Source organism: Scyliorhinus torazame, chromosome 1 (assembly GCF_047496885.1).
Source record: "Scyliorhinus torazame isolate Kashiwa2021f chromosome 1, sScyTor2.1, whole genome shotgun sequence".
In the NCBI taxonomy this organism is placed as follows: domain Eukaryota; kingdom Metazoa; phylum Chordata; class Chondrichthyes; order Carcharhiniformes; family Scyliorhinidae; genus Scyliorhinus; species Scyliorhinus torazame.
This window is the reverse complement of record NC_092707.1, coordinates 235,311,936-235,332,141: the sequence shown is the minus strand read 5'-3', so window position 1 is coordinate 235,332,141 and position 20,206 is coordinate 235,311,936. Positions and strand designations below refer to the sequence as shown.

The following is a 20,206-nucleotide window of genomic DNA, read 5'->3' as shown; positions in this document are numbered from 1 at the left end:
ACTTGATGTGAAAACTCTGCTCATATTTTGACAGCTGTGACAAATTCCACTCAGCAGCTGTGATAATCATAGCAATCTTAAACAGCCAACAACATTTTAAATAAAACAACTCTCAACATTCTAAAAAAAAAAATCAATTTGACGTATCTCCCAATATGTTAATGCTTCCTTGATTAAATTCCAGGGTCCAGATTTGAATCTTCGCTAAAAGCTAATCAATTCTTCCTAGGGCCATAACCTGTTGTGCAGCAAATTTTGTTGAAATTCTTCCATAACTATTCGAAATATATTGACCGATACCTTCTGTGGAGTGGCAATCCACTCCTTGTTATTTACCTGGAAATGAAACCAGGGGCGTCATTCTCCGCCGGCGGGAGTCTCCGTTTTGCCGGCGCCCGGGGGTTTCCCGACCGCGTGGGGCTGCCCCACAATGGGAAACCCCATTGACCAGCCGGTGTAACGGAGCATCCCGCCGGCGGGTCAGGGCAGAAATGTGACGGGGCGGGATGGAGAATTTCACTCCAGGTTCCTGAGGCCTTGGGCTGGATTCTCTGATTTTGAGACTATGTGCTGATGCCGTCGTGTAAACTGTGGTCTTTTACGTCAGGAAAACTGGCGTCAAAAGGCCACCGATTCCCCGTTTTACTAGGGGATAGCAGGGACTAGTCGTAGAGCATGCAGCTCTAGCTGCCAATATGGCCCCCGCACTTCCGGTTCAGAGGCTGCACAGGCGCACAGCGGAAGCTTACAGCGGCCGCGCCGTGCTCCACAGCAGACTCAGCCCGCGGACCTGGACCGCCAAAGTATTGCCCCGCATCGGCCGCTCGCGCGCCCTGGACCGCCCATCCACATTGCCCCCAGCACTGAATGAATCCCCCCCTGCCCGCCAATCGGCCCCCCCCCCCCCCCCCCGACTGTTGCGGCCCTGACTGAGTCCGCAGCCGCCACGCGAGGATCCCGGACAGTGTGAGCACACGTAAACCACGCCGTCGGAAATTCGGCCGGTTGGCAATGGATCATCGCGGAGCGGGCCTCAGGCAATGGCCTGGGGCGGTGGATACTTGACGTGACGTACTCAGGGGGCGGAGAATTAATAAACCGGTGCCACTCCCGATTTCGGCGTCAAACCGGATTCTCTGCCCCGTTGCCAAACGCGATTTCGGGTCGGGGATCAGAGAATCCAGCCCCTTATTTCAAGGGCTGGAAAATGAAAAGTAAGGAAGCCACCCGCCCCTTTTTTTTAACAGTACTAGCTGTCATAAAGTAGGCATGTTTAAAGGTCCAGTCACTTTGATTAGCTGGGGAGAAGGTAAGTTTGTATGGTAAGGATTGTGTGTGTGTGGGGGGTGGGGGATGGGGGGGGAAGTGTGGGCCATGTGATCAGTAGAGGTTTCAGTACTCAAGGGGCTAGATGTTGGGGGGTCAGGTGGTCAGTGGGGGGTCTGATGGCCAGTGGTAGGGTTTGGCTGGTCAGAGGGGAAAGGTGATCAGTGGGGTGTGGTCAATGGTTGGGAGATGAGGTGCTCAGCGACTGGTCAGAGGGCAAGGGGTGGTCAGTGGGGGGGCTGGTCAATGTGGAGGCTTGGAGGTCAGGTGGCTGGGGACTAGTGGAGTGGTGGGGTGGTCAGTGGAGGGGGTGTCAGGTGGTTGATGGGGTGATCAGTGTGGAGGACGTTATCGTGGTAGGACAGAGTATTTGGGAGGTGCGTGGTGGTCAGCGGAGGTGGGATGCAGATTGGAGGGTAGTCATATGGGTTCAGGGGTGTGGGAGGGAGCCCAGTGTGAACTTGGGGTTCAGGGTGATTCCATGGGGGTTTTAGTGTGGTTGGGTGGGGGGACGGCGGTCCTATGCGGGGTCAGGGGTGGGGGAGTCCCTCTCTGTTATCTAATCAATAAATAAAGTTACTCACTACATTCAACATCCATTCCCTTCACTACTGACACACAGTGGCAAGCGTGTACAATATACAAGATGCACTGCAGCAACTCACCAACGATCCTTCGATAGCACCTTCCAAACCCGTGGTATTTACCACCTAGAAGGACAAGGCAGCAAATGCATGGGAATGCTCCCAGCTGCAAGTCCTTCTCCAAGCACTCTGGCTTGGAACTATATTGCCATTCTTTCACTATTGCAGGATCAAAACCCTGGAACTCCATCCTCAGCCAAACTGTGGATGCCCCTGCACCAGAGGGACTGCAGCGGCAAGAAGACAGATCACCTCCAACGACTCAAGTACAATTATTATGAGCAACTGGCCTTGTCAGCAACATCCACATATCAGGAAATGTTTTAATGAAGTACTCTGTAGAAGCAGTAGTACTCTGCCCAGTGTGCGTCTCCTGTGCTCATTATAGCAAGAATTCCAAAGAACTGAGGCAAATCCTACTTACCAGGTTACAATTTCTAAAGACTTCTAAAAAAAATAATTTATGGGATGTGGGCATCGCTGGTGAGACCAGCATTTATTGCCCATCCCGAGTTGCCCTTCAGAAGGTGGTAGTGAGTTGCCTTCTTCAACCACTGCAGTCTTTCAGGTGCAGGTACATCCACTGTGCTGTTCTTCATAGAATTTACAGTGCAGAAGGAGGCCATTAGGCCCATCGAGTCTGCACCAGCTCTTGGAAAGAGCACCCTACCCAAGGTCAACACCTCCACCCTATCCCCATAACCCAGTAACCCCACCCAACACAAAGGGCAATTTTGGACACGAAGAGCAATTTATCATGTCCAATCCACCTAACCTGCACATCTTTGGACTGTGGGAGGAAACCGGGGCATCCAGAGGAAACCCATGCACACACGGGGAGGATGTGCAGACTCCGCACAGACAGTGACCAAAGCCGGAATTGAACCTGGGACCCTGGAGCTGTGAAGCAATTGTGCTGTCCACAATGCTACCGTGCTGCCTCTGTTAGGGAGGGAGTTCCAGGATGTTGCCCAGCAACAGCGAAGGAACGGCGATATACTTCCAAGCCAGTGTGGTAAGTGACTTGGAGGGGAACCTCCAGGTGGTGAGGTTCCCAGATATCTGCTGCTCTTGTCCTTCTAGATGGTAGTGGTTGTGGGTTTGGAAGGTGCTGTCTCAGGAACCTTGGCGAGTTGCTGCAGTGCATCTTGTAGATGGTACACACGGCTGCCACTGTTCATCGGTGGGGGGGGTTTTGAATGTTTGAGTAACGGGGAGCAATCAAGCGGGCTGCTTTGTCTTGGATGCTGTCAAGCTTCTTGAGTGTTGTTGGAGCTGCACTCATCCAGGCAAGTGGAGAATATTCCATTGCACTCCAGACTTGCCCTCGTAGATGGTGGACAGGCTTTGGGAGGTCAAGAGGTAAGTTACTCGCCGTAGGATTCCTAGCCCTGGTAGCCACAGTACTCACCTAATTAACTTTACTGCTGGCACAAATCCCGTTAAAGAGACTACAAAGTTAAGTTAAATACTAATAGCAAAACTTGAGTAGATTTTAGAAAGAGATCAACCATGAAAACACTTTGAATTTCCTCTCACCAAATTCTCGAGTTATGTACCCTGTAGAAGCATTGAAGTGGATCCCATGCTATTTGAAAACAAAGGTGGGAATATTAAAATCCAGCACACCATCCTGTCATTATGTAAGTGCCTGTGCCATTAATTCAGCAAACTTGACCTCACCATTGATTGTACACTGTAACTCCTGCTGTCGACCAGGAACAAGAACTCAGTTCTCATTCCATAAGGTTTTCCCACCGCTGAAGTCACTATGTGCATCTGCCTTCCACTTCCCGCTCCCTCCTGCTGCCCACCATCTATTCCACAGCTTCCAGTTTCCTCCCACTCCCCACAATGCGCTGTCCACCCTCCACTCCCACTTTTTCCCTCTTGCCCTCACTTCTGCTCTCGTTGCTTCTCCCTTCACCACTGGAAGCAGATAACACAGCTGGCAAATGACGGAAATAGGAAGAAGCAGGAGGAAACGATGAAGCGAGCAATGAAGAGAGCCAGGGAAAGTGTGGAAAGGCACATGGTAAAGAGAGTAGGGGGAAACAGCAAGGGCAGCTGCCAAAGAGAGTAGGAAAGTCAGAGGGATCAATGAGGCGAGCGGAAGAAAGTGAAGGGGCCAGTGAAGGGAGGCAAGCAATGTGGGAGGCAGGCAATGGGGCAGGAGAGAGCAGGAAGCGGCAAAGAGAGCAGTAGGGAACAATGTTGTGTGTCCTATTGCCTCTTTGTTTGGTCTGCACTATGTTTGATGCAGATAGTTACTGTGATATCGCTGTTGTTATATTTTAAATAATGACTGATCTAAAATATATATATTACTCTTGAATCCACCAGGATGATAAAATGACCAATAGTCTTCTTGTTGAAAGATTAACTATTTAATGAGTAATAAAATAATAAACTGTGTGTCCTTTTACTCAATACTAAACTAACAACAAAGAATTAAAGTACAATACAGATAACTATTTAACCATATACTATTATACCAAACTAGTTCTAACTTCTCTCACTCTAGCTATGCTATGTCTTGCTTGATCACTGTTCTGAATCACATCATCATGTGACTTAGAAAAGGTGGGAACTCAGTTCTTATAGTATCTGACTGTGAGCCATCTAGTGTTGAAATGACTGTACTACATTTACATATATTGATCATGTATATTGATCTGAATATCACTACATCCCCCTTTCTTTTTAACATTTTCTTTGAAATATTTGAAAAGAAAATTTACATAAGAAATGCAGTGTAAACGGTATACAGTAATCACTAGATTATTGAAAAAGTTCACAAATTCAGACGATTGGGTTTTCTTCTTCTTGTCGATGTTCTCAACTTCAAAGGTGATGAAGAATTCTCCAGTTTGTTTGAATCAGTACATTGGATTGCATTTTTCTTTCAAGTTGTTTAGAAACAGTCTGCTTCAAATCAAGACCTGGAAAAATGTTTACAGTATCTTTGACTTGAAGTAGATCTCTTCTATTTCTTCCTGGAATGATTCCATCAGAAGTTCTGATCAGATAAGATCTTGGTAAGAATTGCCTAATTATGTGAGCTATGTCAGACCAACCTCCTTCAGGAAGTCTGAATCTAACTATATCATCATCAGATAGAGAAGACAGTTCTTTCAAATGTTGATCAAAATGTATTTTCTGACTCATTTTCTGTTGTTGTATCCTTTTAAAAATGTTTTGTTGTTCTTGATCAGGAAAGTGTAATTGAGGTAATGTTGTTCTCAACACTCTGTTGTACAACATTTGAGATGGAGATAAGCCTGTTGATAGAGGAGATGTTCTGTAATTGAGTAAAGCTAAGTAAAAATCAGAATCAGATTCTTTAGATTTGCTAAGTAGCTGTTTCATGACGTGAACACCTTTCTCTGCTTTTCCATTTGATTGCGGAAAGTGTGGGCTTGAAGTGACATGGTGAAAATTGTATTTCAATGAGAAATCATGCTATTCATGACTTGAGAAACAAGGGCTATTGTCAGACATTACGATACTGGGAATACCGGGCGGGATTCTCCACTCCAACGCCGAAGTGGCTGCGCCGTCGTGAACACCGTCGAGGTTCACGACGGCGCGAAACGGCCCCGGTCCCGACCGATTCAGGCCCTGACAATGGGCCAGGATCGGGGCCGCGTCATCTACACGCGCCAGGCCTTGTCACCCGCGTAAAGGCGGCGCCGCATAGATGACGTGGCCGGAGCCGCATAACGGGCGTCATCCGCGCATACGCGGGTTGGCCGGCGCCAACCTGCGCATGCGTGGTTGCCGTCCTCTCTAAGTCTGCCCCGCAAGAAGATGGCGGACAGATCTTGGGGGGCCGCGGAAGGAAGGAGGTCCTCCTTCAGAGAGGACGGCCCGACGATCGGTGGGCACCGATCGTGGGCCACCCCACATTTGATGTACCCCCCGGTGCAGGATCCCCCCTCGCCCCCCCCGCAGGCCGCCTCCCCAGCATTCACGCACCGCTCATGACGGCAGCGACCAGGTGTGGATGGCGCCGGGGGGGAACCCGCCGTTTTGGCCTGGCCGCTCGGCCCATCCGGTCCTGAGAATAGCAGGGGTGCTGGAGAATCGCCATCTTGTGCGTCTCCGGCGATTCTCCGGCCTGCGCCCGCGAAACTCGACCGGGCCGTTCCTGCCGCTTGGGAGAATCGCGGGAGGGCGCCGGACCGGCGTCCCGGGAAATTTTTGCAGCCCAGGCGATTCCCCCGACCGGCGCGGGAGTGGAGAATCGCGCCCACCAAGTCTGGCAAAAATCTCCTTTCATGCCTTTATGACATTGTTGAATGTGATGTCGTTCAGTTTCACTATCTCAGGAAAATTGGAAAAAGAGTCAATGGCTACAAGGTAGTCTTTTCCAAAAAAGTGAAAAAGATCAGCACCAACCTTGATCCATAGCGATGTTACTAGATCATGTGGTTGCAGTGTTTCTTTGCATTGCTGATTTTGATGGGATTGACATGTTGAACACGACGAGATTATGTTCACAATATCATTGTTTTTTAAAAAATATATATTTTATTAAATTTTTCAAACAAAAATATTTCCGTTTTTACAACTCAACAAGAGATTATACATTAACTGTTAGATAACATTATTTAAATAATATAGTGAACTTACAACAAAAACTAAAAAGAAAAAACAAATAGCAAAAACACAGAATAGTGCTCCCCCCTCTCCCCCCACCCCCCCACCCCCCTGGGTTGCTGCTGCTGTCATTTCTATCTTTTCATTATCGTTCCGCGAGACGACTGGAGAACCCCTGAGCCGATCCTCTCAACGCAAATTTTATTCGTTCCGATCCTATGAACCCTGCCATGTCGTTATCCAGGCCTTCACGCCCGGGGGTTTCGCTTCCTTCCACATGAGTAGAATCCTACGCCGGGCTACTAGGGACGCAAAGGCCAAAATATCGGCCTCTTTCGCCTCCTGCACTCCCGGCTCTTCTGCAACCCCAAATATAGCTAACCCCCAGCCTGGCTTGACCCGGACCTTCACCACCTTTGAAATTACCCTTGCCACACCCCCCCAGAACTCCTGCAGTGCTGGACATGACCAGAACATGTGTGTGTGGTTCGCCGAGCTTCCTGAGCACCTCCCACACCTGTCCTCGACCCCGAAAAACCTGCTCAGTCTTGCTCCCGTCATATGTGCTCTATGTAGAACCTTAAATTGAATCAGGCTAAGCCTGGCACACGAGGATGAGGAATTTACCCTACTTAGGGCATCCGCCCATAGCCCTCCTCAATCTCTTCCCCCAGCTCTTCTTCCCATTTTCCCTTCAGCTCCTCTATCATCGCTTCCCCCTCGTCCCTCATCTCCCGGTATATTTCGGACACTTTGCCCTCTCCAACCCATGCCCCCGAAATCACTCTATCTTGGATCCCCTGCTTCGGGAGCTGCGGAAATTCCCTCACCTGTTGCCTCGTAAATGCCCTCACTTGCATATATCTGAAGGCGTTCCCTGGGGGCAACTTATATTTTTCTTCTAGCGCTCCCAGACTTGCAAACGTCCCGTCTATATACAGGTCCCTCAGCTTCCTAATTCCTGCTCGTTGCCAACACTGGAACCCCCCATCCATCCTCCCTGGGACAAACCTGTGGTTATTCCTTATCGGGGACCACACCGAGGCACCCGTCACTCCCCTATGTCGCCTCCACTGCCCCCAGATCCTCAAGGTTGCCACCACCACTGGGTTTGTGGTGTACCTTTTCGGGGAGAACGGCAGCGGCGCCGTCACCAGCACTTTTAGGCTCGTTCCCTTACAGGACGCCATCTCCAGCTTCATTCACACTGCTCCCTCTTCCTCCCTCATCCACTTACACAATATCATTGTTGATACCAGGCCAATAGATAGACTGTCTGACTCATCTTCTACATTTCTCAATGCCTAGATGACACTCATGTAATCTCAACAATATTTCAGAATGCATGCTTTGTGGAATTACAGTCAGGGGCGAAATTCTCCGGAAACGGCACGATGTCCGCCGACTGGCGCCCAAAACGGCGCAAATCAGTCGGGCATCGCGCCGCCCCAAAGGTGCGGAATGCTCCGCATCTTTGGGGGCCGAGCCCCAACCTTAAGGGGCTAGGTCGGCGCCGGACGAATTTCCGCCCCGCCAGCTGGCGGAAAAGGCCTTTGGTACCCCACCAGCTGGCGCGGAAATGACATCTCTGGGCGGCGCATGCGCGGGAGCGTCAGCGGCCGCTGACGGCATTCCCGCGCATGCGCAGTGGAGTGAGTCTCTTCCGCCTCCGCCATGGTGGAGACCGTGGTGGAGGCGGAAGGGAAAGAGTGCCCCCACGGCACAGGCCTGCCCGCGGATCGGTGGGCCCCAATCGCGGGCCAGGCCACCATAGGGGCACCCCCCCAGGGCCAGAATGCCCCGCGCCCCCCCCAGGACCCCGGAGCCCGCCCGCGCCGCCTTGTCCCGCCGGTAAGGTAGGTGGTTTAATCTACGCCGGCGGGACAGGCATTTTAGCGGCGGGACTTCGGCCCAACCGGGCCGGAGAATCGCGCGGGAGGGCCCGCCAACCGGCGCAGCGCAATTCCCGCCCCCGCCGAATCTCCGGTGCCGGAGACTTCGGCAACCGGCAGGGGCGTGATTCACGCCAGCCCCCGGCGATTCTCCGACCCGGCGGGGGGTCGGAGAATCTCGCCCCAGATCTTGTCTCAGCAGTATACCATCTACAATAGTCAGTTCTGACTTCATGGATTGATATTGCGGACAATTGCTTTTGGGCCATCCTTCTTGAAGATGTCTGATAACTTTCATTAACGTGGTAGCTTTCTGTGTCTCAATGCAAATTTGCTGAAATTTGACATCCGATACAGGCAGTAATTCTTTGAATAGCTGCAAATGTGAATCAACATCATTGATGAATTCTTCTTGGAGAATGTCAGTGTTGACTGACCTAGATAAAGAAGTATCAGCAATTACTAATGCTTTACCTTGTGTATACTTCAGTGTGAAATCATATCTTCTCAATTTCATCATCAAACGTTGAAGTCTGGGAGGCATGTCATTCAAGTTTTGTTCTATGATGTGTATTAGTGGATGATGATCAGTTTCCACTGTGAATTTGGGTAGACCATATATGTAGTCGTGGAATTTGGAAATCCCCGTGACTAACCCTAGACACTCTTTTTCGATTTGGACGTACCTACACTCAGTGTCAGTCATCTATCTTGATGCCTAGGCAATAGGAACCCAATTACCAAAACTGTCTTGTTGCAGTAAAACAGCGCCAATGCCATTTTTACTTGCATCAGTTGAAACTTTGGTTGGTTTTGTAGGATCAAAGAATGATAACCATGGAGCTTGTATCAATTGTTGTTTCAAATCAGTCCATTCTGCACTATGTTTGTCAGTCCAGATGAATTCTGTGTTCTTTCTGATCAATTGACATAGAGAAGTTGTTCTTGTGGATAGATTTGAAATGAACTTTCCTCGAAAGTTGACAAATCCAACAAAAAGTAAGACGGCCTTCCTACCTTTGGGAATTTGCATTGCCTTGATAGTTTGCACTTTGTCTTGATCTGGTTTAATGCCTTCAGCCGTTATGTTGTCACCTAGGAGTGTTAAAGATGAGGATGCAAACATGCACTTGGCCTTGTTTAACTTTAAACCATAGTTGTCAATTCTTTGAAAAACCTCCTGATATGCTCTTCAGGTATTGTTGACCAGACGATTATGTCGTCAACGTAAACCCGAACTCCTTCTATGTTCTCGGTCATCTGTTCCATTGTTCTGTGAAGAATTTCAGAAGCAGATATGATACCAAAAGGCATCCTATTAAAACAGTACCTTCCAAAAGGTGTATTAAAAGTATAAAGAAGTTTGCTGGAGTCTTCTGACTGCATCTGCCAAAATCCTTGAGACGCATCAAGCTTGGAAAGTATTTTAGCATTTGCCATCTCAGCAGTTATATCTTCTTTCTTTGGTATTGAATAATGCTCTCTCTTGATAATTTTATTGAGATTTTTTAGGTCCATACAGATTCTTATTTCACCTGTAGGTTTCTTGACACAGACCAGGAAGCTTACTCAGTCTGTAGGTTGAGTAACATCAGAGATTATTCCTTGACTTTGAAGTCTTGACAATTCAGCTTTCAGTCGATCTTTAAGTGGAGCAGGAACACGTCTAGGTGGATAGGTCACCGATTTGGCATCCTGTTTCAGTTGGATTTTGTACTGAAAGGGTAACGTGCCTGTACCTTGAAAAACATTTGGGTATTGTTGCAAAAGTTGCTGAACATCATCATTGAGTGAACTTGATTGACAGGTATTCATGAAGATTCTCTGTATGAGTTGCAAATCTTCTAATGCTTGTGCTCCAAGTAATGAAGAACGAGTATCATTGACAATCTCAAACCTTACTTGTTGTTGAATGTCTCTGTTTGTGACACTTAGGTAGCAGGATCCATGTGAAAAAATGGGGTTGCCATTGTAATTACGCAATGAGCATTCTGGAGGAATCATTTCATAATTACTCTTGATCTTGGACAGATCCTTGGAATTCAAAAGGTTCGCCGAGGCACCGGTATCCAATTTAAAAGTGATTGGAATTGTGTTAACATACACAGTAGTCATCCAGTCGTTGCTTGACTTTTTGTTCTTCCGTTACTTGAAGATTTTTCTCATACTCTCGATGAGGTAACTTCATTGTTTTAAGATGATCCTTGCTTGCTTGTAGATCATGCTTGATGAACGAATCAACTACACCAACGAAGAAAATATTTTCTAATGAGAAAATATCGTCATCTTCCGTGAAATCTTCTTCAGTGTTGATTTCTTCTGTTTTGTCCACAGTTCGTACTTTGTGATATTTTTTGTGTGTAGGAGGAATGTATTTTTCATTGACATTGTGAAGCATAATGGTTGAGTTTCTGACATTTTAAATATTGTTTGCCAAAAGCTGAACAATTCCCTTTTAGGTGGGCATTACCACATCTGTAACACGTAATTACGTTGTCGTCATGACGTACACACATGCGCAGACTTCTTCTTGAACGTCTTGCATTTGGTACGTGGTGCGTATGTGCAGAGCACCAAAATGCTTGCAGAGGATAGCTTCCGTTCCTTACAGATTTCTGCTTTGCTTGTGACACCATTTTAATTTTCTCTGTCTCGTGGTAGAGATTTGCGCTTTTTTCTTTTGGGTGAAATGCTAAATACTGGCTTCTGGTCTGTTCTGCTGCTATACATTTGTCAATCACGATTTGTAGAGTTAAATCATTCTGATGAATTAACACTTCTCTGATGTTATCATCAAGTATAGCATATGCTATTTGGTCTCGTACCAGTGAATCATGCAGATTTTTTCATAGTTACATGTTTTAGCTAAGAGCTTGAGATCTGTGATAAAATTCACAGGTTCACCAGCTTTTTGAATTCTCCGATGAAATTTCAGTCGTTCTAAAATTTCATTAGTCTGCATTTTACAATGTTCATCAAACTTCGCTATCACTTGATCAAATTTGGTTTTATCTTCATTAGCACTAAAATGAAACGAATTGAATATTTCAATTGCTTGCTGTCCTGCAAAAGATATAAATAACGCGATCTTTCTAGCTACTGGTGCTGCATTTAAATCAGTAGCTTCTAGGTAAAGCTGTAATTGATGCTTGAAAAACATCCAATTTAATTTCAAATTACCAGTGGTCTTGAGATCTCTTGATGCTTGAACTTGGTCCATTGATAGGTCATTTGCGTCAACGTTTTCAAAGTTGCGATGATTGCTATAGTCGAATAGTTGAATCCGTTTGTGCTTTTTTCTTTCTTCTTTTCTATGCTAAATCTTTGTTAGGCTTTCTTAAAAGATTTATAACCCACTGGTACCATGTTCTATTTTAAATAATGACTTATCTAAAATATATATATTACTCTTGAATCCTCCAGGATGATAAAATGACCAATAGTCTTCTTGTTGAAAGATGAACTATTTAATGAGTAACAAAATAATAAACTGTGAGTCCTTTTACTCAATACTAAACTAACAACAAAGAATTAAATTATATAACTATACACTATTATAACAAGCCAGTCCTAACTTCTGTCACTCTAGCTATGCTATGTCTTGCTCGTTCACTGTTCTGAATCACATCATCATGTGACTTAGAAAAGGCAGGAACCGGGGGTGGGTTTCTCTCAGCCCCGGGCCGGGCCGGAGAATCACAGCGACCGGCGCAAATCGCACCAAGCCGCCCCGACAATGGGACACGATTCTCTGCAGAGCGGAGAATCAGCGCCATAGGCACCGGCGTGTTCGGCACGCCGCTGGCCGGGGGCTGCTCTACGGGGACCCCCCCCCAGCGATTCTCCGCCCGTGCCACTGCGCATACGCGCGTTGGCACTGGTGCCACTGCGCATGCACGGATCCCGCGGACCCCATGATCAGCAGCTGGAGCGGCGTGGGTCGCTCCAGTGCCGTGCTGGCCCTCTGTAGGGGTCAGAATTGCTCATCCTGAGGCCATGTTGACGCCCTCGGGAAACGCAACGGCGTTTACGACGGCGTCAACACTCACCCTCAGGATCAGAGAATCCCGCCCTCAGTTCTTACAGTATCTGACTGTGGCCATCCAGTGTTGAAATGACTGTACTACATTTACATACATTGATCATGTATATTGACATCTGAATATCACGACAGCTGTCAGTAACTTCACAGATGCTGCAATTTCATGTGGGGAGTGCACCCTCTGCAGTTGCGGCATCAGTCTGGACATTAAAGGGAGAGCTGAACTGTGATTATTCAACTCTTTTGACAATGATCTATGTGAAGCTGCTCAAAAGTCCCAGCAAGTTATGGCGTAGTGTACATAATGGATAAACACACACAATATAATTTTTGCAACATAGATGCACCATATCCTGGTGAAGACTTTCAGCAAATTCAGGCCCATTATGATATGCTGGAAAGATCTAATGCATGTTCTTGTGCTGTATCTGAAATCATTTTTATTTGTTTCATGCCACAGCAACCATTACGAATCTGGCATCAATAATTGCCCTGTTTTTATGGCATCCACAACTGGAACAAATGGCAGTGTTTTTTGTGTTTCCTTGTCTTTGGGGAATGGCCGATGCTGTTTGGCAGACACAGACCAATGGTATGTTGACCGTAGTAAGTGACAATATATTTATTGTTAATTTTGCATTTCCATTTTACTATTCTATCTGAATTACTGTAGCAATACTACAAGAACAATGATGAAATAGACCTCTGACATAAGACTGTATTCCACTTGTTTTCATGGTCAATAGTTTTGTCCAACTGGAAATATTGAAGAAGCTTATACAATAGTCATTGTTCACAACAGACATTCAGGAGTGGAAAAATTCATGGTTTTCATTGTCACAACTACTAATCACCTTGCCTGGCTCAGGAAGAGTGTGTCAGTTAAACAGGGCAATTTTTAGTCTTGTTACCAGTGTAAAAATCTGGGGGGGGGTGGCACGCGGTGGAATCCATAGATGAGCTACAAAACACAAAGAAAAGGGAAGGAGGAATGGATGGAATGTGAAGAGGGGGGAGTGGGGGGAAAGGGAGTGGGCTTATCGAGTCTGCACCGACACTCTGAAAGGGTACCCTACCTAGGGTAAGGCCCTCACCCTATCCCCTTAAGCCAGTAACCCCACCTAACCTAACCTTTTGTACACTAAGTGCCAATTGATCATGGCCAATTCACCTAAGCTGCACATCTTTGGACTGTGGGAGGAAACCAGAGCACACAGCGGAAACCCACGCAAACAAGGGGAGAAAGTGCAAACTTCACACAGACAGTCATCCGGGGCTGGAATTGAGCCCTAATCCCTGGAACTGTGAGGCAGCAGTGCTAACCACTGTGCCACCGTATCACCCGGTTCTCATGAGCCTTGTGAAAAATGTAATCTTCTACCTCCTTCAGCCTTGTTGGCATTTTTCCTTCAATGCTCCTTTTAGGCCTATCATAACAGGCCAAGGCATGGATACAACATTGATCTCATGCGGTCATGACTTTTCCATCACATTTCTTCCAATAGCATTCTAGCTGTTAAGGACTCAATGGTGCAGAAGTAAGTACAGAAATCATTCTGTAGTGCAACAGATAACATTTCAGTTCTCACATTTAAGCAACAATGTGGGATATATGCAGTGCTTGTGGGTGCTCTAAAACTGTACTTCAACTGCAAACAACAAAAACTCCAGGCTCCTTAGACTCTTCTTGCTTAGCTATTGCTCCCTCGAGCTCTTGGAAGAGGTGATGGCATGCAGGTCAGTACACATATAAATTATACACTGGGTGTTATGCTGGACGTAGCTCTCAATCAAGAAGATAAATACCCCAGAGACAGGTCTGCACTCATGGCCTGGATGGATTAGCCTCTGGGAGCTGCTGCTCCACTAATTCCCATCTTGTTGATGTCTTATGGTGTCATTAACCTGAAGATGAGCATCACTGCGCCCTTCCATAGACCTCCTCCTGGGAATAGGCATAAGTATCCCTGCTTCCACCAGCTGCTTGGGCACATCTGTGCTTTGGTTGCCAGATGGTGCTATGATTCTCATACGCATTCAAATACCCGCCAACATAAATGTATCTGCGATGGTGGAGGGTGTGGTTAAAGACAAAGTCCTCCAATTGGGGCTTATGTCAAAATGGTGAGAACTGTCCCACAGACTAGTCAAGCAACATCCTGACACAGTCACAGACAGGGGAGATGGTGGCATAGTGTATCACTGGACTAGTAATCCAGCGCAATTCTTTGTGGACTTGGGGGTAAATCCCACCTCGGCAGAAGGTGAAATTTAATAAAAATCTGGAATTAAGAGTATAATTATGACCATAAAACCTTTGCTCGCAAAAATCCATCGGGTACATGAATGTCCTTCAGGGGAGGAAATCTGCCATCCTTACCTGGCCTGGCCTACATATGACTCAAGATCCGACGCAATGTGGTTGACTCTTAAATACCCTCTGAAATGGCCTCTCAAGCCACTCAGTTGAAGGGCAGTTAGGGATGGACAATAAATCCTGGCTCAGCCAGTTACACCAACATCCCAAGAACAAATACAAAATAAAATATTTACAGAGAATCTCTCAGACACCACCGTTGCCATCTCTGGGTATGTCCTATCCCACCGGCAGGACAGACCCAGCAGAGGCACCGCGGCACAGTGGTGTACAGTCAGTAGGAAGTTGCCCTGGGAATCCCCAACATCATATTCGGACCCCATGAGGTCTCATGGCATCAGGTCAAACAAGACATAGTTGTGATGAAGGGTCATACGGACTTGAAACGTTAACTCTGTTTCTCTCCCTATAGATGCTGGCAGGCCTATTGAGTTTATCCAGCATTTTCTGCTTTTATTTCAGATTTCCAGCACCCACAGTATTTTGATTTTTTTAGGACATAGCAGTTGACAGACTGGCTCTGTGGCAGTGGTGAGGGAACTAACAAGAGGGAAAAACATATTTGACCTCATCTTCACCAACCTGCCCGTTGCAAATGCATCTGACCAGTGCAGTCCTTGTGGAGATGAAGCTCCATCTCATGTTGAGAATATCCTCTATCGTGTTGTGCGACACTACCACTGTAATGAGTGGATAGATTTTGAAAAGATCTAGCAACACAAGACTGCATCCATGAGGCGCTGTGGGCCATCTGCAGCAGCAGAAATGTATACAACCAGAATCTGTAACCTCCTGGCCTGGTATAAACTCATCTCTACCATTACCATCAAGCCAGGGAATCAACCATGAATCAATGTACAGAGCAGGGAGTATCATATCAGGAGCAGCACCAGGAATAACTAAAAATGAGGCGTCAAGCTGGTGAAGCTACAACGCAGGACTACCTGCATGCCAAACAACACAAGCAGCATGCGATAGATTAGAACTAAGTGATTCCACAACCAAGCGATCAGATTAGTTCTGCCACATCCAGTTGTGAATGATGGTGGATAATAAAACAACTAACAGGAGTAGGAGGAGCCTCCACAAATATTACCATCCTCAATGATGGTGGAGTCCAGAACGTCAGTAAAAAAGATAAGGCTGAAGCATTTGTAACAATCTTTGACCAAAAGTGCCAAGTGGATGATATACCTTGGCTCCCTTTAGACATCCAGAGCATCGCAGATACTGGGCGAAATTCTCCGTTATCGGAGGAAAGTCCGCCGATCGGCGCAAAAAACGGCACAAATCCGACTTGCGTCACTTCGGAAAAATGGGTTGAAAGTCTCCGGCCCAAAATGGGCTATCAGCGACGTAACGGGATCCACGCTTGCGCAGTGGTTCACGCCGTGCAGCGTCATACGCGCCGCATGGCGTGATGGCTCATAAGGCCGCGCTGCTCCCCCCCACCCGACCGCAACACCCGACTGGATGGCTGGCCGCCGCTCAGCCCCGAGGTTCGAGTCACGGGATGTGGAGACGCTCCTGGATGCGGTGGAGCAGAGGAGGGACGCCCTGTATCCCGGGCACGGCCGCAGAGTTGCCCCACGCCACAGCCGGCGTCTGTGGAGGGAAGTGGCAGAGGCCGTCACCGCTGTGGCCCTAACACCACGGACAGGCACCCAGTGCCACAAGAAGGTGAACGACTTCGTCAGAGCGGGCAGGGTGAGCCTCCCCCATATCCCCCCTCCACCATATCCCCCCCTCCCCCATATCCCCCCTCCCCCATATCCCCCATATGCCCCCCTCCCCCATATCCCCCCTCCCCCATATCCCCCTCCCCATATCCCCCCTCCCCCATATCCCCCCTCTTCCATATCCCCCATATCCCCCTCCCCCATATCCCCCATATCCCCCCTTCCCCCATAATCCCCCTCCCCATATCCCTCCTCCCCCATATCCCCCCTCTTCCATATCCCCCTCCCCCATATCCCCCATATCCCCCCTTCCCCCATAATCCCCCTCCCCATATCCCCCATATCCCCCTCCCCCATATCCCCCATATCCCCCCTTCCCCCATATCCCCCCTCCCCCATATCCCCCTTCCCCCATATCCCCCCATCCCCCTCCCCATATCCCCCCTCCCCCATATCCTCCATATCCCCCTCCCCCATATCCCCCATATCCCCCCTTCCCCCATATCCCCCTCCCCATATCCCCCCTTCCCCCATATCCCCCCTTCCCCCTTCCCCCATATCCCCCCTCCCCCATATCCCCCCTTCCCCCATATCCCCCCTCCCCCATATCCCCCCTCCCCCATATCCCCCTCCCCCATATCCCCCTCCCCATATCCCCCCTCCCCATATCCCCCCTCCCCCATATCCCCCTCCCCATATCCCCCCTCCCCCATATCCCCCCTCCCCCATATCCCCCCTCCCCCTTATCCCCCATATCCCCAAGTGAATCCAGCCCTAACCTTAACCTCTGCAATGCACGCGCAACCGATGGCGTGCATTCATATACCTGCCTAACAGTGTTGCCTTTTACCCCTGCCACCCCCCCCCCCACAGGATAAGCGCGCACACAACAATAGGGAGCATGTGAGGACTGGAGGAGGCCCCGCTGATGAGAGGCCACTGACCGAACACGAGGAAAGGGCCCTGGAACTGGCTGGCAGACCTGACGACCGGGAGGTTGCTGATGCAGAGGTCGGGGGCATAGTAGCAAGTGAGCCACCGACAGCCCGTCCCCATATCCCCCCTCCCCTATATCCCCCTCCCCCATATCACCTGATCACTGCCTGATGTCTAACCATGCATGCTTCATTGTGTATCGCAGGACCAAACGTCCATGTATCCATCCCCGCAGATGCAGACCGCCCGCAGGATGCCCCTCGGAGGCCACGGGAGACGGAGAGACACGAACCCTCCAGCATGCGACGCCCGCAGGATGCCCCTCGCACACCACGGGAGATGGAGAGACCCGCACCCTCCAGCATGCGATGCCCGCAGGATGCCCCTCGCACACCACGGGAGATGGAGAGACCCGCACCCTCCAGCATGCGACGCCCGCAGAATGCCCCTCGCGCACCACGGGAGACGGAGAGACACGGACCCTCCAGCATGCGACGCCCGCAGGATGCCCCTCGGAGGCCACGGGAGACGGAGAGACCTGGAGCAACAGGGAGACGACACCCCCGTCACGTGCGGGAGCGACCACCCAGCGACGAGGGGGGCAGCCACAGGCCCCCGTCACATCCGAGCCAGGACACCACTACCCAAGTGCCATGGACTCAGAGTGGGACGAAGAGCACGACACAACGCCACTGCTGTCACCAACACCCTCCACCATCGCAGAAACACTCACCTCGGTTGGGCACTTTAGTGATGAGGCATCTGGTACACTCACTGGTGCGCACAACACAGCCGACCCGGTACAGCAGGTGGAGGTAGGAGCAGCAGAGGGGCCGGGCGGTCGGAGGGCAGCCCAGCCCAAGCGAACATCTGCCGCCCAGATGGATCCCGGGTTCCTGCAGTTACCACACCCACACATAGATCCGATGCAACCACCGACCCGGAGACGAGCGAAGAGGGTGACGGGCGGCTTGCGGCGGCTGCAGTCGCAGGTGGAGGAGTCCACCCGCGTCCAGGAGCTGGGAGTGGTGCCGGTCATGCGTGCCACCCAAGCTGACACCACACGGGTGGCGTCCGCGGTGGAGGCAATGGGTGCGACGGTGTCAGACATGGGGAACGGTTTGCGAGGCCTGGGGCTTTCCGTGCAGGCGACGTCTGTGGCCCAGGAAATGGCTGCCCTCTCACAGGAGGCCATGAGCCAGTGCCAGCGCCAGATGGCAGAGGCGCTCAACGCCATAGCCCAGTCTCTGCAGGCCATGGCCCAGTCTCAGCAGGCCATGGCCCAGTCTCAGCAGGCCATGGCCCAGTCTCTGCAGGCCATCGCTGAGGGCATCGGCGCCAGTGGCCATGTGCGAGCCGGCATCGCACTGTCACAGACAGGGTTTGCCAACCCCCTGGGCTCCATGGCTGCAAACCTGCAGACCCCTGTCGATACCAGCACGGGCCTCCAGGACTGGTAGCGCCAGATGTCGGGGGGGCGTCGGATGGCCAGTCCGTTCGCATCCCCCACCCATGTAGAGGCCTGGGGGCCATCGGGCACCCCCAGGGAGGAGGAGGTGGTGTGGTCCGTCCTGGCTCCCCCTGTAGGGGAGGTCCCGGTACACCGCGACACCTCGGACTCCCCCCCCCCCCCTTCCGTCCCAGGTGCATCGGGTGGGCAACGGGCAGGACAGGCTGGCAGCTCGCCATCCCAGTCGCCCGGGCCGCAGCCTGGCCCATCTAGGCCAGGACGCCCCAGGAAACGGCCGCCAAAGGGATCCAGTGTCAGAGGGCAGGAATCACAGGAGTCCACCTCCAGTTCTGCTGTACCGTCTGGGGAACCACGTAGACGTAGTCAAAGGGCCCGTAAGGCCAAACAATTAGACACTGAGTAAGTTGGGACGGGTGCAGGGCACAGATGAGTTTTAGGGGCTAGGGCACGTGCATGAACTCCTTTGGTTATTAAAGTCAATGTTACACCTACAGAAGCTGCCTTTGTGCTCTGTCCAAAGCGTGCGGGGGTGTCATGTACGTTGAGCGCAAGTGTGTGTGTGAGGGGTGGTCTTACCTCAGCCCCAGGTGAGTCTGCCCCCTTCCCCCTGGGCCGCCATCAACATCCCCCGGGCAGAGGACGGGACCGTGCGCTGCAGTGTCACAGCCTCATGCAGGGATGGTCCGGGTGGATGGTGGTACTGTGGCCATGGGTCAGACATAGTCCAACGATGTAGAGCCAGGAGCTCACCGCAGGGCGGGTTGTCATCATCCTCCATGGCCTGCAATAGACACGCGTCCACCCGCAACTGTGTGAGCCTGGCCCTTTGTGCCGCAGGTGGATCGGCAATGAGGGGGGGTGGTGTGCATGCGGGTGGGGTGGGTGGGGTTGGGGAGGGGGGTGAGGGTGCTGGGTGGGTGAATGGGTGGGGGGTGGGGGTGGTCGGCTGTTGTCATGGTGTGCGGTCTGTGGCCATACTACCCGATTCCCACGCCCATCTAGTCAGTGAAGCGGGCGGCTATCAGTCTGTCCCGTGCCCGCTGGGCCAGCCGGTAACGGTGGACAGCCACCCGCCTGTGTCTACCCCGTCTGCCCTGACCATTACCCCCCATACCCCTCATCTGGGGAGGACTGCGCCTCTTCCTGCTGCTCCTCCACTCCGCCCTCCTCTGCCTGCGGCACATCGCCCCTCTGCTGGGCGATGTTGTGCAGGACGCAGCACACCACAATGATGCGG

At 50.3% G+C, this 20,206-nt stretch overlaps 1 protein-coding gene across 1 annotated transcript in view; it reads left to right on the top strand.

Moving 5' to 3' along the window:
* LOC140419584 (protein unc-93 homolog A-like) overlaps positions 1–20,206 on the top strand; it is a 177,959-nt gene that overhangs the window by 134,163 nt on the left and 23,590 nt on the right. The window contains exon 7 of the mRNA XM_072503511.1: positions 12,967–13,098. Within this exon, the coding sequence (XP_072359612.1) occupies positions 12,967–13,098 (132 nt within the window). The remainder of the gene's footprint in view (positions 1–12,966; positions 13,099–20,206) is intronic.